The 24,572-nt window shown below is 39.9% G+C and overlaps 1 protein-coding gene across 1 annotated transcript; it reads right to left on the reverse strand.

Annotated features, from left to right (window-relative positions):
• Nucleotides 1-38: 38 nt before the first annotated feature.
• Nucleotides 39-23,848, reverse strand: LOC121949212 (insulin-like growth factor-binding protein 2-B). The gene is made up of 4 exons (XM_042494834.1): nt 23,446-23,848; nt 9,193-9,344; nt 4,034-4,174; nt 39-699 (listed from the first exon to the last, which is right to left on the reverse strand). Exons 1-4 carry the CDS (start codon nt 23,804-23,806, stop codon nt 541-543), a joined length of 813 nt encoding a protein of 270 aa, XP_042350768.1. The 5' UTR covers nt 23,807-23,848; the 3' UTR covers nt 39-540.
• Nucleotides 23,849-24,572: the final 724 nt, after the last annotated feature.

The following is a 24,572-nucleotide window of genomic DNA, read 5'->3' on the forward strand; positions in this document are numbered from 1 at the left end:
AATTACATAATTTAAACATTTTTGGATGCATACTTTTACTTTTAATACTTCAATGCATTTCTCTGAAATCACATTTACTTTGCTAATAGGTGACTTATGATCAAGTGGGATTCACCATTGAGCACATCCTGGGTAAGATCCTATTTGGATGGTTGAGAACATTTGGTGCATCTGAAGTTGACCTCTCTTATATTTTTTCTAGAAAATTAAGAGAAAATGTAAGAGGCATCTAAGAGGATGTTGCTGCATGAGGCCCAACGTCACCCTTAATACAAAATCACAACAGTTACTACAATGGTAAATAAGTCCTTTGAATACAAATGAAAGCCTGGGTCTTAATGAGAGTCGATGACAAAGTGTAAAATGATCATATAGTTAGTTCAGTTTGTACTTTAACCTTAAACTGGGTATAAGTTTGAAAAAGTGACAAAACCTTCAACTATAGCAACTTCTTCACATGTTGAAAGAATAACTATTTATGAAGGAATCCTCTCAGAATTGGAATTTTGAAGACCCCGTTGTAGGAAGTGCTGAACTGCGCTAGAGAGAGGCTACTGCGGTGGGCATCGCTCTGAGCTCCTCCTGAAACTGGTTACAGTTGGGATCCCCTCTGACTTTCGGCGTTGCTGGAATCTGGACCCCGGTCAATGGGTTAACGCACCAGCACTCGCCCCGCTGGCCGTGGGTGGACATGTTGCACTGGAGAGAAGGAAGAAAAACACAAACTAGACAAGTTGGAAAACACTCGAAAAAAGAGGGAGGGGTAAAGATGCACAGTGGGAAGTAGGGGGGTGCGTTAATGAAGCATGGCCTACGGAGGCTTCAGATATGTGTGTGTTTGTGTGTGTGTGTACTTGTGGATCTTGTGGTGGCGGGGGGCCATTGGATGAGAGTGAGGGCTTTGGTTTGGGTGGGACAACATTCACCCAATAACAGCCCATCTTCAGGTCATGCCCCCTACTCACAACCCATCCACAGCCACACATGCCATCACAGACATTCACACACACACACAAACACACACACACAGACACACACACACATATCGCAGCATGCCAGTAGACCGGGCCCCCCCGCGGAGCCCCCCTCTACTCAGAAATGAGGTCGTAATTGAAGTGGACACAGTTCACGCCGCGCACGCGGGGCGGCCGCGGAGGGGACGTCGAAAAGAATGAAGAGCTAGGGGGAAAGAAAAGACTTTCCATTTTCTTCCTTCGATGAGAAAGAACAAAAAAAGTGACAGTTACAGTAATTACCCCGCGACAAGGAGGGACAACTCCAAAAGGGAGCCGAGTGTTGAGGAGGTACAGTGTTCCTCCCTGGGAACCGGGGACTCCGGTCCGAAACAATGCTGTTGTTTGTGACCAGTGATGAAAATTGGCTGAGTGGTTAAGAGCCCTGCTTTAGGAAACGGTGGCGCCTATTCAAATCTTCTTTTCTGCTCTACTATCCTCGTAAGAAAGCACTGGATATGTGACCTTGTTTGTCTGATTTCTATGGATGAGCAGAATTCAAATTCAAGCCCCCGGTCGGAAGCACAGTTCGTTCCTTCGGCTTAACAAAAGTCTTCCCATGAAGTACGCCAAACACTTTTATTGCCTTGTAACCTTGAGCTCAGAAGCTGTTGCCTCATTCATGATGACAACATCTCCGCACGCATGTGTGTGTGCGTGCGTGCATGTGTGTGTCTAAAAGCGGAGTGTTAAGGAAAAGGAGGGTGTGTGTGAGTTTATTAAAAAAGAAGGGGGGGGGGGGGGGGGCGCTGTGGGGAGAGTGGTGGCAGGTGGGAGTGAGGGGGAGGTTATATTTCTTTTGCTAGGCTGATACAACAGAGTTTTTGTGCGTGCGTGTGTGTGTGTGTGTGTGTTTGCGCGTGTGTGAGTCAGAGCATGAAAGAGGGGAAATCCAAGGGCGAACCAAACAAAATGATACAGTATGAGTGTATAAGAGATGAAGAGCGATTTTAAAAAGAAAAAATTGGTGATAAAGTTGAACCAAACTAAAACACGTGTAGACACACACACACACATATGGATCACAACAGAAGCTTTTTCCATCATCAAAGTCAGTGACTCCCACAGAGCAGAAAACGGCCGCTGCGCTGCTCTCTGTGGGCTGAAACCCTCAAACATGTCAGGACCCTCTCTTCAGCCTTAATGAGTGATGTCACAGCAGGTGTTTTGCCTTTGACGATAGATGGAAAACACCTGTTGTGACATCACTGATTGAGGTGTGGCCACTATTGTGACATTTTTTTGGTGCCAAAACTAGTCAACACGCTCTTAACCTATAACTGAGACACTGTTTATTGATTTCTGGAAGGGTTACATATGCTAAAACTAGAAATACAGCCTCACTGTTGTATGTCTCCAGGTACTGGTCAAGCTGCAGTTATAGTTTACATTTATGTCTGTAAAAACATGGATTCTTCACATGCATCTTTCCCCACAGCATCACAGAAGCTCTTTGCAATCAGCATAGTTTCAAGCTGTCGTTGATATTAAGTAATGGCTGAAAAAGTGTTTTTTTTTTCTTGGTACGATGTCTAATCAGTTCATTCTTGAATCAGAGTGGACGTTTGTGCCAAATTTGAAGAAATTCCCTCAAGGCATTCTTGGGATGTCGCATTCATGATATTTGATGATAAGGTATTCTTGAGTGGTTACAGTGGTTACAGTGACCTGATCAGTTCATTGTTGAGTCCAACTGGACATTTGTGCCAAATTTGATCAAATTCTCTTGAAATACCATGCTAACCAGAATGCAAAGGATAAGGTCACAGAGACCTTGAACTTTCACTTTCGACCACCTAATCAATTCATACTTATGTCCAAGTGAGCATTTGGAAAAATTGAAGAAATTCCTTCACAGCATTCTTAAGATATTGCACTAATGAGAATGGAACATACATATATGTACATAGGAACTGAATGGACAGACAGACACCCTGAAAACATAATGCCTCATGGCTACTGCTTCAGAGGTGCAGGGGCCTCATTATGTCTAACATTATGCATCTGGTATCTCTGGAAACTCTGGGATCATGACTGGTATGTGAACTAAACTAGCTGATCTGATTGGGAAAGGATATACTGTCTATCTATGAGAGGCAGTACATATTGTACACTGTGGCCCTTTTATACAAGACAATATGGATTATTACATTTACAGCTAAAAGAAGGCAAGATTAAACTCCGTAAAGGGAAAGGCAGAGAGGAGCCACACACTCCTGAACGTTATTACATAAATGAACAGGCAACATTTTAACCCAACTGGGCATGGTCAATTAACCAACTAGAAGGCTTTGCTGCAAAAGTGAGCTGCTGGGCCCCTATTAGCTGAAGCTAGATTTAAACACAGGAACCCTCTACCAGACAGGGCCTCAAGATGTGGTAATAAAGCATGACCTTCAGGCCTTTATCAGCATTTGGACCCCTGGAGCTATGAGGCCCTGGGGAATTTGCCTGCTGTGCCACAATTTTTCATTAGACGAATGGCTAAAGAATGGCGTACAGAATAGGTATACATACCGTTGGCATAAAAAATATGATACCATTGGTAAGCCTGTACCTTCTTATTGTAAATATGGTTGACATAATGTTAGGGCACAAAGATACACAGGTACTGGGAAGGTTAAGGGTTTAAATGATGTGTTTGTACATTGGCTTTCTCAATGGGAAACCCCAAGACCTTTTCCCTCAATGGGTTTCATTAGAGTTGTGGACTCTAGAGTCACAAATTTGATGACTTTTGGTCATCAAATGGTCTTTTCGGTCTTTCACACTTTAAACTTTTCAAATTAAAAAATACTACTACTCGACCTTGACTTTACCACCAATAACTCATGACTTCACTTTGACTTGAGCCTTTTGACACGAAAGTACTTGATACCTTCCACCTCAAAGACTCAAAAGTATGTTATTTAAGGTGTGTCACTTTTAATTCAACCAGCCATACAGTTCTTACTCATAAACAGTGCGTGTGTTCAGGTAAAACGATGTGATGTGAGACCAGCGCTCTGTCCATGGCTCACCTGTTTGAGGTTGTACCGTCCATGTCTGTCACAGTTTGGAAATTTGAGCCCGTACAGATTCTCCAGCGGGCCCCTGTTATCCTCTGAGGTCATTTTGGAGATCTCCTCTAAGACCTTGTCCAGCTCCTGCTGACAGGCACTCTGAGAATACAAGTAAGGAGAAAATTATTCATACAATATTAATGATAACAATCACCATTAAACACGTGTTGAAGCAGACATGCATTTATTTACAGAGGAAAAACTACTTTAGGTCAATTAAATATAATCACCAGGAGAGAAGAAATAAAGTAGGTATACAGTGAGTTTGGCTTAAGTTTGAGGCAGAGGAATGTGCTCTGTCCAAGAAAAAGAATGGAGAAATAAAATACTTCTGTGTGTCTTGTAAAAATGTCACAAATACACACATTTATAGCTAACATTTTTATGAGGTGCAGTTAGGCAAGCAGAAAGTTCAGCCAATATTATTGATGTGAGTCTGGTGGAGTGGAACATGAGTGGCTAGACTGCTCCGCTCAGCAGGTGGCCACGGCCGCGGCCACGGCCACACACACACACACACACACACACACACACACACACACACACAGACCTATGCAGAAACACACCTACATAAAAACAGTGCACACTATTCCTGTTGCATGGATGTGTACACACACACACACACTTACCATATACGCTATCCACATGTACACACACACACACACACACACACACACACACACACACACACACACACACAAACACACACTTGGTGCACTGTAACACAGAGAGTGTATCAGGCTGCCAGTGGGATCAAAGGGGTGCAGTCTTATGATTAGTTGGCTGAGGATGAGAGAAAAGGGCAGGAGGAGGCGAAGTCTGCCATGAACCTTATCAGACATCTGAACATATGGATGAAAAGTGCTCTCTTTCTGGCTCTCTTTTGCACTTTCTCCCTGCAGTCTTTGATTCCTCTCTCTCATAATGAAGAAACACACATAAAGCCACACCTCAGTACATACAGTACATCCTCTAGTTTCACTGCTGTCTGACTGCTGTCATATATTAAAGGTTCAGGGCATTTTTTTGTAATACAATACTCACCACTCACATGCCATATGTATGTTATACGCCTCATAGGCTGCTGTAAGATAATTATTCCTTTTTTTCTTTAATTGCTTTCAAGAGATCCTTCATAATACTGTGAGGAACAAACTCAACAGTCCTCATTTCAAGCAAAAATGCATTGTAAGGTTCAGCTATAGGTTCGCTTATGCTTGGATACATACATATGGACACAGATGGAATCTTTTGTCTGTAGTTATGCACATTTTCTTAAAGCTTATGGATGAAACGCAGCAGTACCACCTGGGACTGTGGGTGCAGTGTAGCATAGTTCAAGCGAGATCCAACCGTAGGAGACAACAAAGACATTTAAAAAATGGCAAACAGAAAAAAAGCTAACAGTAATATAGTAAAAAGAATTCTCTGTGCTGTGTGGAGCCATGTAATTAATGGCTCCACACGGCACCGTCATCTGTATAGCTGCCTCCGTTGAAAGGTACATTTTTACAACTTTCTCCACCGTTGCCGAATTTGTTGCTGCCTGAAACCTTTTAGTACACACTCTAACCTCTAGTGCAATCTATCTAATCTGACTGTATCTATGCCATTATAAAGGATGCATGGACGTATGGGCACAGTGACGCTTATGTTTAAAATGGACATATCTATTTTTGAATAAATGAAGTACAAATGAGCCTTTAAGCTAATAGAGAAATCAGCAGTCTTAATTTGCCTATTCAAGTGGGTACCTAAAAGCTGAAGTTAGTATGATATTTTTTTTTGTGTCTTAACACAGTGTTTTCTTGCTGAGCTGTAGTAAAGTAAGTATGATTTATTGTCTAATAGACAGCTTGCACCTGCAGTTTATGTTTCGATGGTTTGTAACATCTCATGAGGAAAGTGTGTCTGCTGAAATCCAGTCTGACCAGCCCCATCATTAGAAGGAAATGTTGGCATTGTACTCTTTTGCAAAACATTGCAATTTTACATTTGTATGTTTCAACATCAACATTTCTACAAGTTCATGAGCTGACCTTACTGTCAGCAGCTGGAGGGGCTGGTGGATTGTGTGACCCCCAGGTAAGGAGCCAAGCTGCAGACCAGTGCAACCAACTGCAAATGCAAAGTTTGAACATAACAACTACATAATGATGCACAAATGTAATATATCCATGGTTTGCAAATTCATGCAATGCCATAGTTTTTGCCGTACTTGTTCATGTGCACCAAAAGATTTAACATTTCCACAGATATTAAAAGACAAGTCTACTAATTGCATTACACTCCTAACATTGTTTGACTCATGATGGACACTTTTATTATGTATCAAAATCTGTATAATAAATATCCTCTATTTTGTTGCAAATTGTCATCTTCCTTGTTAAAACCTGTTGCCTACATTATCTACAATACAACTTCACCATAACAGTAAAGTCAGAGATCCAGGTTTATGTTTGTGGAGGCTAATGTAGCCAGCAGGATAAGATTAGGAGCATACTACAGATGTCTAGTAAACTAAGTTCTCCATAACTCCACACCCCCAGATCTTTTTTTTTTCATTTTCAAACTTAGTGCAGCTTCCTCTGGAACCACAGAGGGCTTCATTTAGCTTTGCTCACATATGCAGTAGATCTCCTCAACACCTGCAAACAGACTTTGATTTGTATAATATGTGGAGTTCCCATTTACAGTGTTTTGCTTCAGTGAAGATGACTCACTTTAATTTTATTACCACAAAAATATTTTGTCTCCATAATTTGCTTTCCATAATCAAAGTTGAAAAAAAGCATTATTTTAGCCCGATCACCATTCATAGATATTTGAATTTATCAAGTGCAAGATCAAAACAGGCTTTATTAGGCCAAGGTTTAGGAAAAAAGAAGTATTACAGGCACTTTGTGTTAAAACAATAAATGTGATACAAAGGAGACTTTTATTTTTCTAGTAATAAAGATATCAAATGTGACACGACCCCAGCTGACAGCAAAACATGTATTTTATGTACAGTATGTGACCTCACCAGAACACCCACAATGAAGTGCGGTCATGCTTGACACCAGCTGTCTGAAGTTCCTCCCCCTGCCCAGCTGCACCGCTCCTTTTACTGCATTCTCTCTTTTGTTGCTTCTAATGATCCTGACAATTGTTTTGTACTGTCCCGCTTATGATTTTTTTGTTTTATTTTGTTTTGTTTTGCTGAAAGTGAGTGAGTTAAGTGAGGGAGAAAATGAGCAAAATGCACATAATTGTTTGCCATGTTGAGACGTATATGGGCCCCAACATGCATCGCCCCCAGGGCCCAAGCTCATTTGCATGAAACAGAGAGAATATCTGTTTTTGTACGCCACCCCATTAAGAGTATTCCAGGAACTGTTTTTTCTTTTCTTTGCCAAGCTGCATTTGAGAATTATGTAAAAGAACTGTGGGAGGGTTTTGTCATCTCCAGCTTGCATTAAACCGCCAACATGCATTCCAATGTCCAGAGCACAACAACATCACTTTGCAGATGCTCATTAGGGGTTCAAGCCCAAAGAGCTGAATCTCTATTGTTCTTGTGCTGATTTATGTTTTTTCTTCGGAAATGTTTTTGCAAATTCCTGTGAGGCGCTACATTGTGGACACATGAAATGTTCTCCAGTGACTGGAATTTGTGTGTAAATGCTACCCAAGAAAAATGACCCCAGTTGGCCTAATGGGAACGCTGTTGTTGAGGGTCAACCTTTAAATGGTTAGAGCTCCTGCACCACAAGCTAGATTGACCTGAAAATTAACGGACAGGTTAATATCTTTGTTTTTTGAGGTTATGGCTGATGAAATTCAAAAAGGGTGTAATTTAGCACATAAATCAACCTACCTCCACAACACTTGAGTTGATCGTCATAAAAAATATGTCTATTTAAGTACCGGAAACATTCCCTGAAAGTTTTATTCAAAATGACCTCAAGGGGCCACTATAAATTCAAAAACTTGGTGTAACATAACATAAATCAGGCTAAATAACAAAAAAAGTCAGATTATTATACAAATTGCAGGGTATGTTTAAAAACATTTTTGAACCATGTGCTTAAAATTATTTTAAAACCACTCCATTGGACGCACTACCAGTTTCAGGTGAATAACAAATGTACTGGCTTTTTGCAAAAAAATGTCTATGCATCAATAAGACTTTGATGATCAAAATCTCCAAACTTGGTAGATTAAAAAAAAAAGAAAAACAGAATTAAAAACTATAGAAGCTTGTCCCAAAAAGTTTTCTACAATTGATCCATAGGAGTGAATGCTATTGCAGAAAAGAGTATAGCCCAGCACACTTTCTTTGCACTTTTTAAATAATTAATTTTATCCCTGATCATTAAAATAATGACACACATAATTGGCAAAATGCCAAATATCTGCCCCAACAATAGGCCAGACTGATAATCTGTAGACCCCTAACACAAATACATGTTCATATAACAGATTTTGAAAGCTAGTAATGTGTGCTTGTATTGGACATGTCCCCCTATACAGGGACAAAAATGGGCTCCATACCAGGTAAGCCATAAAAGTTTGAGGTTGAAACTTTGGCTAGAGTGAGGGTTAGATTTGAGTAAGAGTTGTGATAAGGCCTGTGGTTTTCATAATTCAGGTTTGGGCAAATCACTCAGGCAATGAATGTCAGACAGTGTGATGTCAGTGAGTTAAAAACGTGTGTCTTTGCACGAGTGTGTGTTTGAGGGAGAGAGTGCCCAGAGGAGGGCACCACTGTACCAGACAATGCTGCCCACACAGCACATTGTTGACTGCTTGTCACTGTCTGCTTTTCTTAGAGGGACATACGACCGCACTCTGACATACAACACTGATGTTAGACTGCACCCAAAACACAAACTTGGATACAGCTGTGGGGGTAAAAGAATCCATTTTAAGGGAGTAAATAGTCCATGCAAAATTCAGAGTTTAAGCTCATAAATGGACTAGTGTCAGTTATGGGTCCGTGCAAACAAAGCCTGGTAATGTACATACATTTATTCTAGGGCGGTGTGGTATTGTACAACTTTGAGTTGAAGAAATTCATAATTTGTGGGGAAATTTAATTGTGAATTGTTGCTCAAAATAGATGACGATCTGACCTGTAGAACCCTCTGTGTCCGAGGGTCCTCCAGTTGATTCATCCTCATCTTGGTGCTTGTCTTCATCACGTGCACCTTTTTGGCCGACTCCAGCCACAACCAAGCATCTCCCAAAGGTCTCCTCGTGAGCGGATTCTCAGTCCCGTGCACCTCTACAACCAAACACACGCAGACACACACACACACACACACACGCACACCGCACACACACGTTAGACATTTATCTGCAACATGTGTACATAAAATCTGCCAAAATGTTTATGTAAAATCTGCCGAGGTTCTCAAAAACGCTTCCACTGAGTCAGTTCTTTGAAAGTAATCCTGTGCCGTGTCTGTTAGGTATGTAGTTAATGGACAGATGTTAAACACACACACATAGACACACACAGACACACACACACACGCACACACACACACACACACACACACACAACTGCCTCACTGTCTGCTGCTTTCTAAGATCCTCACACACATTCATCTCCATGTATTCTTTATCCCAAGCTGTTTTTTTTTTTTAAAGCAAGCACTTTACAGGCGCTTTTACAAGTCATATTAATTCTGAAATTAGAAGACAAAGTCCTTCTATGTCCTCAAGGCATCCTGTGTCCCTCATACCTCATGTCACTAATGTTATACTGGACAGTCAGGCATGCAACAGCTGTAATTACTATGGCGACAGTGTGAACAGGCTTGCTAAGATCTTTTCTGTAGAATAGCAAAGTGCTTCATCCAGACCACTAAGGTTTACAGTGCTGGGATTATGACGCACTTTGCACAGGTCTCTTCAGCGCAGTGGGGCCACTCTGAGTTTGTTTCCTGCTGATGTTATACCAAACTGTGTTCGTCATTTGTTGGAGACAGGAGAGACAAAACACAAACAACAAGCCAGCGAGTTAACTCAGAGCAGACACGTGATGGCGAATTAATACAAAACGCCAGTCCTAAAAATGAGTCTGTGCCACCTGTGACTGTGACTGTAAAATACAAAAACAAGATGTTCACACTGCATAGACATCAGCATACCCATCACAAACATAATGATCTGAGATGGTCTGACACATTTCAGCAGGAACGCGTTGACTGAATTAAGGAGCTGAGCGCCACTGCTAGTCATTGGCGGTGAGTCCAGACTCACAAGGAAGCACTTCTGATTAAGGCTTTTCATGCTGAGTAAGGATTTTTTCGGGTATCTAATCTACCTGCCAGAGGCTGTGTGAATGTGTGTGTGTGTCTGTAATTAGCGCTATAAAAACAGGAGCAGAACTCTCAGGTTGTAAATCACGCCCAAGAGGGAAAGGCCCCCCAGTGAATCTGCAGAACTCCTTTACACATGCTCACCTTCTGAAATGTTTCTGTGCGTGTTCATGCGGGTCTGTGCACACACGTTTCAGTGCACACTCTGCCAGGTGTGTGGGTAAGTGCAGCAGACATGTCTTCACTTTTAGTCATAAAGTAGCTGGATACGAAATTCAGCATTAATAAAACAACTACCTAGTGCATAAGATATAGTGGAGTAACGGCATTCTGAGCAGAGAAGAAATGAACAGAGAATGCTACCTCTGTGTGTGCTGTAATCTGAGCTTCTCTGTTTTTTGTTGTGGTAACTGGTGTGGCTGTGTGTGCATGTCAGCCCCTGTGTGTGCATCTCATTGACTGGTTAATTGCGGCCGATCTACACCGCACTCATACGGTGGTTACCGCTAATAAAGCTGTTTGAAACCATGGTGGTGTAATGGTTTCGTTGCAGAACCCTAACACCCACAATCCAGTTTCCCGAGTTACCACCAGTAGCTCTGGAAGCATTTTTTTGTACTGTTTGTGAAGTTAGCATTAAAAGCAGCTAGTGACTGGCTGGACTCTGAATAATTTAAATGTTCAGAATGTTGCATACAGCTACCTTAAACAATTATTTTTTATTCATTTTTGTCAGTTTTACAATTGACCAGAGAAAATGTGACCTACCCTCTGTGCAGTTACCTTTGTTTCACAAATTTGGCCACAGGAGCTTTAGCAATTGGAGTCTACAGATTATCAGCCTGGCTTATTAATTGGGCCGATATTTGGCATTTTGCCCATTATCTGTATCGGCATTATATTTTAATGATTAAAATCTTAGATTAAAATTAATTAAAAAGTGCAAAGAAAGTGTCAGCATGAGAGGAAGATTTACTTTGTAAAACCTCAGGGAGCTATTTTTATGTACTCATTTTTCAATTAAATTTTCACTTGACTTTACAAGTCAAAGTAAGTAAAAGTTGCTGGGAACTTGCTGTGTATGATGTTGAATGTTTCATTTTTGATTAAACATTTGCTAGAGGCATTTAAACAAAGTTTTGTGTTGGAGAAATATTTTAATTTTTATTGGAAAAGCATATCATCGGTCTCTAATAATCAGTATCAGTATTGGCCCTGAAAAACCGATATCAACCGACCCTATTTAGCACTGGTACATTTGGGCAATGCACATTCGCATTACTTGTCCGTGATATGCCAAGTGATGATGTTATGTTTTTTTCCTGCGCATTCCATGTTGGGCTGAAAAGGAAAACGCGCACATACTTTCACTTGTACACGTTAAATTCTTCAAAGATGTTGACTGGCAGATGGTCTCTTCAGATATAAAAAAAAAAACATTTTAGTGTTCAGTGATAAAAAAGTGAATAAAATCTCTTCATCATAGTAAAGTACACTTGATGCTAATCAGGCAGGAACATCCAGATCTGGTCCCTGTGAGTGACATGATGACGTCATGAGAATGTCAGTGACTCAGATGTTTAGGGTTTCCAGTCTCTTCATTATTTTTTTTAAATTTGGTTTTACTGTATATCCAACGACCACATCTAGCCAATGCAAGCTAAAGCTACCCCATAAAAGTCAGAACATGAGGTTCTACCCATAGATTCAGTAAAAGGGAAGGACATCTTAATCCTAAAAAGCCGCAAATTTATGTACTGTGAAATTTCCAAGTGATGTAATGGGAACTGCACGATGACCACAGTGACTCTGTATTCTGATATACAAGCCGTTGCACCTGAGCAGTGGCAACTGTTGCTTTGTCTAAAGATGTCTTCAAACAAAACTGAGTCTAAATCATGCTCATAATTACACGATTAACATGTTGATGTTTAGCAGGCACTTTTTTCGCCTTGTTCTTCACCTTTATTTCACATGCTAACATTACCTATTTAGCAGAGGTGGGACCACTTGATTTACAAGCCACAAGTAATTCACAAGTCTTTTTGCTCAGGTCTCAAGTCAAGTGTAACAGGAAGACCTGTATCATCTAGTTCACACTGACTCGTGGGTGTGGCTTTGTGTGTGAGTGAGGAGGAGGGGAATTCACATTTTGTTGTGAGCCAGGGGCTGTGAATCAGGGTGATTGCAGGCAGGTGTGTGTGCCTCCTCACTCTGGGTATTTAAGCATTTGCTGCCAGCACTGCTGTCTCCCTCATTCTCTTTGTGTTCCTCTCTGTGCAGGCAGGGGTCTTAAGCGCCATTGACGAAAGGAAGAGTTGTGGCTTCTTTTTAAAGTTGATTATTTCTTGGCTTTTGCCTTTATTTAAGATAGGAAAGCTAAAATGTTAAAGGGGCCCCCGCTCTACCAACTGAGTTACAGGGCGCCCTAAGAGTTGGCGTATCTCGAACACTGAAGTGTTGCCAGCCTTGTCCTACGGTGTCGGCTCTAAGAGGACTGTCACCAAGCTCGATGCAAAGCTGTGGATTGTAAAAACAAGAGGCCCTGCTGACCCCATTTGTATAACTTTTATAATTTTACATAACTCACCTGTTTACATTTTATTAAGGCCCAGAGTTATGCAGATTTTTGGGTGGGGTGGCTTTAAATGAGTTAACAGTCAACACAATTTTGTGCCAACTCAGGCAGTCAGTGTTGAGTTCTGTCACTAGACAACTTTAAACTAATCCCTGTTTGTATACCATATGTAAAGTTAGGATTGTTAAAAATGTTAGGATTCATCATCTGAGGCATTTTAATAACTTTGTTTATGTCATGGCAAACTATACAAACTGAAAACTAAACGTAACCTCATGGTAGTGCTCAAGGAAAAGTCAGATAATAAACAAAGTTCATTGGGTTCATCCTCTGGGGACCGAGAATGACTGTGCCAAGTTTCATGGAAATGCGTCCAGTATTTGACAGGATATCGCACTCTGGACTTTAGTGTGAAATTGAGCCAATGTTGCCAGCCCTTGAGCCTAAAATTAGCCAAAGATTATAACATCTTTGTTTTTTTGTATGGCTCTATGTGATTCAAGCCACACAGGGATATCTTTCCAATCTGATAATCCGATTAGAAAGCCAACACTTCCCACAGGCGAACGGTTAAAGCTGTGTGGCCACAAACAAGACCTTAACATTTGAAGAAGTCAAATCATATTCGCTACAGTGTGTGAGTGATGGCCAGGAGTCATAAATTCCAACCTCACAACCACACAGGCTTAGAATTTTGGTCTAAGTTGATATAAAAAAACAGTGTATGACACGTAAGAGTGATGGTTTCTGCAGAACACATTAAACATACTCAAAAGAGAGCGTGATTTAATGATTTAATTTAAGTATGTTGCTCTAAAAATATCCAACATGGTGAAAAGTGATACAGTTTTCCTTTTCACTGGCAGTTGCTCATACATTGCCATTGACACCTACATTTCAAAAAGCAACACTCAGTGCAGCAGGAATGTTGAAAAGCTACTTGATGCAACTAAACAGTTTGTAAAGATATAAAAACATATTTCTATAGTTGTGTATAAGATGTTGTTTTCTATAGACACTTGTAGGAACTCATGACAGCATATTCCAGGGGAGAAAAAAAACCCAAACATGTCTTTAGCCAACAGCTGTCATCTAAAGACTGTGTTGTTGATTCTGTCTTCAGTGCCATAGAAACTACCTGTCTCGAGCTGTTGGGAGTGTTGGCTTTGGGTATTGCCTTTAAGCAATGCTTTCACAGTTTTCTCATTGCACCGAATGAGTAATGTCTTTCCAGAGTTGCTTAGCATTAATGTATTTGCCTTGTTATTGTATACAGTGAAGCTGTGTCTCAAAAAAACTTTGCTTCCACAGCCAAGAGAGTGGCCTTACACTACTTCAAACCATTGTCAGTGTAAATGGTTCCTCTCAAAGCTTGGCCACTTCAAACACTTTACAGCTGGCAAACAGACAAAAAGCAATTGAATAATGAAGACGGTTTTGCCTAGCCAGCGATCCCCTTCAAACCTTTTACGGTTTGCTAGTGCTTTCAACTTTTGATGTTGCTACGCGTCCATGTGGCCATGTGTGTCATCCAAACCGAATGAAGTTGGCTTTGTAGTTTTAAGGGGAAACTGTTGCCAATTGGCACTCCCACAGTGTTTGTCGGACTTAAAAGACAATAAGTGCACCATAAGGTCAAGGTGGTTTTCGCTTACAAAATGCATGCTTTTGACCATCAATGTAAGACTGCCACAAAATGACAAATTAATGTTGTTGTTTTTTTTAAAAAACATTTTCAATTATGTTTCCTACAGCAGTATTTTTCCCTTTATAAAAATATCACATGTAAAGTTAAGTTAAGTGTTGGCTTGCCACCTGGTGTCAGAGGTCAAAAAAACATTTTTAGAAGTTTTAGTTTAAAGAACTGGAATGAATGGGAAACAGGGAAAATTGTTTGGTGCTGTGCTCCAGACATAAACACACCATAAAATCCACATTAAAAAAACATGGAAGTGAAGAGCGGACCATGTCACCACAGTTTCCAACATGGCCATGTTTTAATGGAAGAATAACTATGTATAATGTGCAATCTGGTCACACAGAAATGGCCAGGCAGTCTTATCACTGCTTTACATGATGGAGGAATTTATTGTGTTGATTTTACATGCTGGCAAGACTGAAACGATGCCAGTGGAAAGTCAATCAGGATCATTTATTGTGGTGGACACACAGATTACCTGGTTCAACAACGTAAAGGATGGTTAATGTTGCAACCCCAATGGGCAGTGTAACAGTGATAATGTCAAGATTGTAGATGGGTCAAACAAACACAGGACTTTGACCCAGGAGAATGCTGTTTGTGTCCCATGTGAAGCCTAAAGTTGACATTGACTTCTTTCAACTTTGCGTACTTACATCCTTTACGTAGTTACATCACTTTGCGTTGTTTTTACATTCAGTAATTAAGGAACGTGGTTAGTTTAACCAAAATGACGATCAAGTAGTTTTGGGAGAAAGCTGTTTGAGTTCTGTGTGAAATTAAAAGTCAACGTTGACGTCTTTCAGCATAACAAAGTTAAATCCTTTATGGAGTTAAGTCACTTTATGGCATAATTAGTTACATTATGACACACTTACATTCTGTACCTTACAGACATAGTTATTTTAACAGAAAACACAATCTTTTTCTAAACCTTTCATAGTGGTGCCTGAACCCAGCTGTGCCGCCACCATGCAGTTTCAACACAGTGCATGCCACAACCACTTAATGCAATGTTAGATTGAGGTCATTTCACGTATTACTGTGAGTTCACAGTGTGAAAGGATTATCACCCAACACCTCAAATCTACAAAGAACAAAACAAAAATTGCGCCATCTTTCAGCTCACTGTTTTGGAACTGAGTTTTTTTCTTTTCAATATCATCACCTCCATGATATGTCAGCGTTTTTTTAAATGCTCGCACGGATGCATGGATCAAGAATTTTAATGTTTTGATAATGCAGGTTGACTTTCAATTATACTGTTGGGCAGTTTAATCTACAACACAAGTATGACTGATAAGTTGAGCTAGGTAATTGTCCCTAGCTTGTTGTGATAGTAAATTCCAGCTCATTAATGTTTTAATTACATTATGCAACATGTAATTTTTCAACATGATCTGTTTTGATATTAGCACGAAGAAGGGATGGCTTCCTATTAATACCTCTGGGGGAGTTTTCTCAGAATTGCAGGCGCCAACATGCAGCTCCAACCCAAAGTTATCTCTTATGGCTTCACCTTTTCCTGTGGATGTGTGCTGACACCCAAACTGTGCGCACACACATATACGTAAAGTAATTAAAGACCCAAGAGTGCAAGTAAAGGAGAAGAAGCATGTCTCAGCAGAGGATCACCTGCAGGGCAACAAGGGCAGTTGTGGACCACCGACAACACAAGAAAAGAAAGGAGAGAGGCAGACAGAAAAATGCACAGAAAGTGCAAAAAACAGGGCAGTGGGTTCCTTTTAGGGGGGGGGGGGGGGGGGGGGGGGTTGTCAGTAGGGGACAATCTGTAAAGTTTAGACAGTGAAGAATGCACACATGCCCTTCTATTATCACATAATGGTGCATTTACTCGAGCAACAGGCCATACTGTGGAATGGCATTGTAGCAACCCTATCCTATAGCAAGGCAACAAAATACTTGTTAATTCTTCAAAACTATGTTCAGTGATGAAGTCCTACCTCTTACTGTATCTGAACATGACAGCTATGGAATGATTAAGGATGGGCAATTAAGAAAATGGCAAAAGAAAAAAAAGAAAAAACAAATTCTTCTGTATTTGTCTCACCTAACTTACTAATCCTGGAAAATAATGCTAATACCAATAATAATAATAAACTATTTGCAGCACTTTTCAAGCAAAAGTACAAAGCGGTGTCCAAAAAACAAAAGCAGTAATTCTGAAATGTATACATAAACATACACCCACATGTACACACAAAGACATGCACATCTGTATGCATACCTTCATATATACACACGTGCCAGTGCATACACACACAAAATAACTAATTTAGAATAAATATTCATAATAAACAGCACTATAAAAAAATGAGTTTTCAGGCATGATTTAAAAGCTTGAACAGAGTCAGTGGATCTGATACTCATTGGTAGGTTGTTCCAAGGACCCAGCACTGCACCTTTACTTTGTAATCTAATCCATATTGCCATTGTTTTTTTTTTTTTGTTTTTTTTTTGTATGTTTTTGGTTTTGTTCATTTAACTGAAAAATGCTAATATATAAAAAAAGAAAATGACTAATGTATGGTTACAAACACTTCTGGTTAACACTGGACAAATACTTATGAATAGCTGATCTGTGCACATCACTACATCACTACATAAAAATCACATTGCTTCCTGCGTCAGTATTGAATAAAGGCAATGGATTTAAATAATGAAGTCAAGATGAGAAAGCACCACAGCGGCATTGCACATGTGAATTTATCAAAGTTGTTCCTAAAAAATAATTCATATCAGGTTAGATTTTTTTCAAAAAAAAAATTAACCTTAGTCTGAAGCTGCATAGGCTTGTAATAGTATAATTAGGAATGGGAACACACTCTGCTACATAACAAATGACCTTTATAGAGCTTAAATATCTTATGTACATTTGTGAGTTTGGTACTTTTTCTTTCTTTTTTTTTTTTTTTTTATTTTAATGTCCTCATAGCCAAGGCCATCAAGGGACTGACTGTTGATCTGAATGTCTTCCAGGATTGCAGATTACAGAGTGGACTACAGGTAATTCTCAAATATTGATTTTACTTATTTTTGACAAAACAGCATCATTTAAGCTGGGGTAGTCTAGTCTAGTTTAATTTTGGTGCCACTGGGCAAGATTTTCCACAGTAAGCTTTTAGTGGAATATAGCTCATGCAAGTGGACTAAACGAAAATTAGATTTCTGCCCCTCCTCTTGGCTCTGTTTTTGCCTCAAAGTTTGTGAGTATGAAAGTTGGGATTGGTGAAATAAATATTATTTTTCCTTTGAATTTTTGTTGGCACTATGTCTTGTTTAGAGCGTAACAGGACATACTATAAAAAAAAACAAAAGGGAAAAAAGCTGTTTCTATTTTGAGGAAGTTGTGTCAGTGATATCAAGAAGAGACCACTGGGACAGATAGCAATCAGAATCGGATGTTCATCATTCGTCCTGCTACAAGTGCAATTGACTCCCTTAACAAAATACCCCAATCTGTAAATGGAAATTTACTATTTTATATATTTTTTAAAATAATTATTTCATCAATTAAATACATTATTATTTACTCTATAATTATTTATTTATTTCTCCTCTATTTATTTTGTAATTATTTACTATCATTAATTAATAGGAAAAATAATTTGTATTATTTTATTATTTTTAAAATGTATTTTATTTTTTTAAATTTGTTTATATGTTTCAAATGCTTTTAGTTTCACCTTGCTTGTTTTTCAAGTGGTAGCTAGATTTTATTCTGCCAATACAGCTCAGCCCAATCAGGAAGTTTTCTTAAGCCTCCAGAGCAACTTTCCCTTCACAAACATTTGAGAAATTAAATGTCAGTACTGCTTCTGCTTGTGGAGTTAAAATCATTAATAAAGAGCACGCATTGCTCAACAGACCCTCTCTGAAATACAGTACATGCTGAAAAGTTTATGGCCGGTACAAATATTGTTGAATAATGATGCAACCGTGTCGCTGACAGATGCTCCACACCTGCCACAGACTCCAGCGCCTCATGAGAGACAGTGAATTAATTTTCTTTGTCCGGGATTCAGAGGCAGGGAAATATCTGGATTGATTTGGAAAACGGCGCTCATGCACACACTCATCACCGGCCCGAAACCTTTGTGGACCATGACCGAGAGAACATTTCCAAGTCAACTCCCCTTGCAAACACAGTTAAAGTGGAAACAGTGAAGATGATGTGCCATTTCTAATATTACAAACTTGTCGGATTGAAAAGATTCAAACCATGAATTTAAAAACATCGGTGATGCTGTTTTCTGTCTCTTTTGCAAAGTGGAAATTTGCAAAAGTAATGTTGCTGCATATTGGGGAAGAACAGAGGCGTTAAATGCTGTATTAAGGACATTAAGGGTTTTCTCCTGTTTTTTCTTTTTTTCAGATTTAAGTAAAAAATCTCAGATTTTTATGCACTCAATAAATATATTTCTCTCAAATCTTGTTCGCAATTTTTTAAAAATCTGTGTTAGGCAGCATTTCTCCCTTTCATCAACCTGACAGATGTGACATATCAAGACGTTGATTAAACAGGATCTTTACTTCACAGGTGTGTCTTGGGATGGTTATAATAGGCCGCTCTAAAATGTGTAGTTTGATCACACAACACAATGCTACAGATGTCCCTAGTTTAGAGGGAGCGTGTCATTGGCATGCTGACTGCAGGAATGTCCGACCAGAGCTGTTGCCAATGAACTTAATGTTCATTTCACGACTATTAGCCGTCTCTGATGTCGTTTCTGTGTATTTGGCAGTACATCCAACTGACCTCAAATTGCACGAGTCGATCTGCTGTCAGGTTAAGACCCTGGTGAGGATGAATAACATGCAGATGAGCTTCCATGAGACAGTTTTTGACAGTTTGTACAGAAATTCTTTGGTTCTTCTTTCAGCTTATATTCGTAAAATGAACATTATGTTCACGGGCAACAGCTCTAGTAGACATTCCTGCAGTCAGCATGCCAAGGACACACTCCTTCAAAACTTGTGACATTTGTAGCATTGTGTGATCAAACTGCACATTTTAAAGTGTCCTCTTATTGTGTCCATCCCAAGGAACATCTTTGTAGTAATGCTGCAGTTTAATCAGCATCTTGATGAAATGCTGACCCCTTATGAGCCAGTTCTCAGCCTTAGATCTTCAGGAGGGGCTGTAAGTCTTCAGGAGGGGCTGTAAGGCTGTAAGGCTGTAAAACTAAAGATGACCATGCCTTTGCCATCAGGGCCCCGCAGCTTTGGAATGACTTTCCCAAGGAGATAAGGCTGGCGAATTCAGTGACTTCTTTTAAATCACTTCTTAAAACCCATTTTTATAAACTTGCTTTAATGTGATGTCATCTATTTTATATGGTTGTTTTAATTCATCAGTTTTAGCTTGCATATTATTTCATCTTTTAATGTATTCTTTTATAATGTTTAATTATATCATCAGTACTATTATTTCTGTGCTTACTGCTAATATTCTTTGAACAGCATTTATTCTTATAGGTATGGGTTGTTGCTGTTATTTTTGTTTTGTTATTGTTTCTTTTTTTCTCTCTCTATTGTTTGGCTATCATTGTTAAGTTACCTCCACAAGAAACTCCTGTAAACTCTGTTTTTAAAGGTGCTATATAGATAAAGTTATTAATATTATTATTATACTGATGTGCCACACCTGATGGATTAGCATGGAAAGTGCTCATTAACATGGATTTCAATTTAATTCGCAACCAAAATTTGCAAAAAACCACATATATTGAATGCATTTTGCACACTTGCAAAACAAGTCTAAATCTTTAACTTAAACCTGTTTAAAATGTGAGTGAAAACAAACATCTAAATGCTTGTGCAGTGAATGTTCAAAGTGTATGGGGATGTGCGCTCACACTCAACAAAGCTGAAGTGGTTGATTTGAACTCTGGACTGTTTACTCAGGACACCATGCTGTTTACTCCACTTACATTTAGGCAGGTAGGAATAAGGCCAATTGAACTTAGGATCACACAAAATAACCACAACAACATGCTGCAAAATGTCTGCGTTCCCTTTCAAGTGAACAGCAGTGTGGTTATTGAAGAGTGAGAATGTATTTTCAACCAACCACAGGAAATGGTCCCAAAATGTGCATTTTAACGGGGGACAAAGGAGACAGATGTTGACATCTGATAGCCAAGCAGTTGCTCATGCTTGAAAAGCCAAGCATAACACAGTGAACTGAGGGCAAACCGCAGTCTGATCTGATGCTCATTTTCAGCTTTTCCTTTATGTGTTCTAACTGGTTTGAACACCGAAGACGGTAAATCACAGCAGAGAGCATCAGGCGTAGCTAAAGTTACAGGGACTGGAACTGGGTTTGTTTTTACTATCCTCTCCCAACAAAACCTTAAACAGTCTCGAAGACAACTGAAGATTCCTGCGGGGGGAGAAAAAAAATCACCTCTGTTGAGTCTTTTATTGTCCAAAAACATTTTAGTCCAAGAGCTCATCAAACACATTCTTCAGCGACTTGACCCAAGATATATGATTAAATACAAATATAGCTTAAATGTAGAAATTAGGTTGCAACTTTCCAAACACCATTGTGAAGGGTGTCTGTGGTCTTCCATACTTACAGCATGTTAAATTTACCAATTTGACCTCCTTGCAAGTTTTTAATCTTTTAAATATGTATTAAATCACTTCCCCCAAGCCCCATGAAGAACAGCCTGTTAAATAAGACACTCCCAATAGGAGAGCTTAGAGGATATGTGGGTTACAGACATGTTATGGGTTCATCGGAGGGATACTGCTTGTTTGCGCTCACAGATGTGGGCCTGCCACTGCCTGCCAAACATATTGCACATGTCAACATTCATTCTCCGGAATCGATAGTGACCCTTTAGTGTCCCTAATAACTGTAATGTGGGAGAGCAAAGCTTGACATTTCGGTGTCCCCGCAAGATTTCTGGGTTATTTATTTTGGGTAGTTATTGTGACCAAGTACGTTTGATGTAGATGTGGTTTTTCTGACATTGACAGAGACCAATGGTGAAAATATTGGTTTAAGACAGTGTGCAGCTTCTCGGTGAAACTGTTTAAACATTATGCCGAGGTATGATGACAGGTCAAAACGAGCTGGCTTGGCGATGCTGGCACATATGCAGAATCTTAATTAATATGGTACACTCCTTGATGATTGCTGGAAGGCTTTGTAGTGTGCAAGTAGTTGGGCCAATCTTTCAATCTCCTAAAAAAGGTTCTTACAGTCCCTACAATGTATATGGTACTCTACAATTTTAAGCTCTGGCTGCTCAGATGTAGACAAAAGGCTCATCTGTTGTTACTCCCTTTATGTACCAAACTAGATAGGCCTACGTCACTGCCTTCATACACAATGGCACCTTTCGCATGTGCATGAAATGTTGTTGGATGGCAACAACTGATAATGCTGTCTGATGGAACTTGTCGTAGTGTTATTATATGATGGTGGACGGCACCTGCTGTGTCCACATGATATGCATATGGATGTGTCACTTGAGAAAATGGATGGACGGAACCTGTCCCTTGTACATGAAATGCAGCAGGATGGTGTCATGTGCAAACGCTTCCAGTGACAAAGTAATGTAAGGAGCACAAGGGCACTTGTAGGATGGACGGAAGGGAAGGTGGATGGCTCCAGCAAACATGGACTTTGATGCAGGAGTCCGGCGTTTGCTTCCCATTCGAATGTGATGTTTTTTCTACCCCTACCCATGTGCCTCCTTGCCTAATCCTAACCCTCCATGACTTTGTTGCCTAATCCAAACCACCCGTGCCAACATGTGTTTGCTAATGTTCTGGTGTCGGTTTCCATGTGTTGTTGTTGCCTAAATACAACCACATGCCATGTCATCCCATCATTTAGAAGCAGACGTCCACTGACAAAGCTTTATGTTGGCATAGATACAGTCAATACATGGCACTAGAGGGTGGAGTCAGAAGTAAGAGTGAGAACGTATCAGATGCTTCCACTTAGAGACAAAGCAACAGGATGTCAAGTTTTTTGAGTAGCCTTTTGCTGTTCATCCTTTCATCAAAGGATCATAGCATCACACAAGCTTATGGAAAGAAACCTCTCATACAGTCGTGTTTTTGGTCCGACAGATTCTGCTAGTCATTAACTACTTGGAAATCAGATATTTATCTCTGTCTCTCAAATGTTTGTCTGTATATAATTTCCCAATGAGAAAAAATATCCTTTGAAAACCAATAATACAAGCTTTCTTGCATAATGAGCGTGACTGGAACAGAAGATTTTGTTTGTGGGTGCATCAGTAGATAATAACAGATTTGGGGGAAAAATTAAACATTTACACTGGAAAGGGTGAAAGCTATTCTAAAGCACTGCATCCACTCACTGTGAATCCTAAACAGTACTTACCATCCCCTGACAGTGAGTTAGTGAGCACTTGGAAGCTTGCACCCGACTTTAAATGCACATTACAACCACGACACTGACTTCATACATCCACTACACAGACTGCATTAACTGATTTTAATGCCGTGAGACTAAACCAAAACAATAAGTTATGGTCTGTGAAGCCGAAACATTGAGCCAAAAGACACTAAATTACCCAGCTGAGCTGAGAGGAACTCTACTGAGCATTTTAGCCTCTTTTTGGTAAGTTAGAGTGAAAGTTCTCTCTGAGGTTATCTCTGAGCGACCCTTTTATATCACACATTGCCATTTGATCCATTGTTGGTGTAAAAATGTTTGACGACTGCAGCTTTAACTTTCACCTTTCAATACTGTTTCTTAAAAACAACTTACCATTTGTAGCCTGGTTGTCCAGACTTGTCGGGACATCCAAGTCCACTTTTTGTCCACATCTTCCTAAACCCTGAATGAGCTGTTGCAAAGGTAATTCAGAACCCGTGCTCGGGTAGCACCTCAGTCCGCTGGAGCACCTCGGGGTATAGACCCCGCAAAGCTCCCCCTCCAGCCTGGCGCACAGCGGACAGCAGCCGCAGCCTGGCTCCCTCACTATTTCTGTACATGCTGTTGTGACTTTGGGACAAGCAGCTAGGCGCTCGGCGGTACAGCTTGGGCATCGGAAAGCCAAATCCCCGAGTATGATTCCAGGCAAAGCAAAGTATGCAAATAGCAACCCTACAGTAAAATATATGACCATTGTAATGCTTTCTAAGTGTATTAGTGACTACTGAAAATCTAAATGACCCTTGGTCATCAGATGACGGTATGAACTTCAGGACCCTGAAACTCAACTGTGAGTGAGTAAACATTATGATGCCACTGGGTCCTATCTGCTGTCGTATTACTGTCTGATTGTAAATGAGAAAAACAAGAGGGCCAATTGCATCAAGGTATACCTCCAAGCTATGTACCTCCAAGGTACAGCTCCAATTTTGATATGATTGATTATGGTTTGGATTATTTGTGCAAATACAAATATATGCAAGTAAAAAGTAAATTGTAACATATCCTAGTGAGTCCACATGGTGATTACAGGTATTCTTATTTGCGCACAAATAGATTTATTACACCCACGTATGTTTCTAATTTAATATAAGATTAACAGAAATCAGGTGGACTGCATTTTCTTTTTTGTTAAATTCATTGCAGTGCCAAGCTAAAATGACAAACAAAAATACAACTGACTCAGCACCATGCACACTCCCTTATGAAACAAAGTTCAGGTCAATGCAAACCACAGAAAACCAGATCTTTCCTGGGGAATATTAAAGCTGGTGCTGAGTGTCTGTGATGTGGCCCGTTCATTCCCTGCATGTCAGCTGGCACTCAGTTAAAGGTGAGGCCGGGGGGCCAAAATTACTCTCCATTTCTATGTAGCCCAATTATTTTGACTAGTGGTGGTAGTCAACATAATGCATAATGTGCTCTGTTACCAAATGTTCCTGGAAAACTTTAAATGATTA

The sequence above is a fragment of the Plectropomus leopardus genome, chromosome 10 (genome assembly GCF_008729295.1).
Source record: "Plectropomus leopardus isolate mb chromosome 10, YSFRI_Pleo_2.0, whole genome shotgun sequence".
In the NCBI taxonomy this organism is placed as follows: domain Eukaryota; kingdom Metazoa; phylum Chordata; class Actinopteri; order Perciformes; family Serranidae; genus Plectropomus; species Plectropomus leopardus.

What these genes read in the sequence shown, in the direction of transcription:
- LOC121949212 (XM_042494834.1), bottom strand. Translation starts at nt 23,806, where the DNA reads ATGGTCATATATTTTACTGTAGGGTTGCTATTTGCATACTTTGCTTTG. An exon ending in GGACAACCAGGCTACAAATG is followed by an intron (nt 9,345 to 23,445) that starts GTAAGTTGTTTT and finishes GTTTGGTTGTAG; the next exon opens with AGGTGCACGGGACTGAGAAT. An exon ending in GGACACAGAGGGTTCTACAG is followed by an intron (nt 4,175 to 9,192) that starts GTCAGATCGTCA and finishes TTGTATTCTCAG; the next exon opens with AGTGCCTGTCAGCAGGAGCT.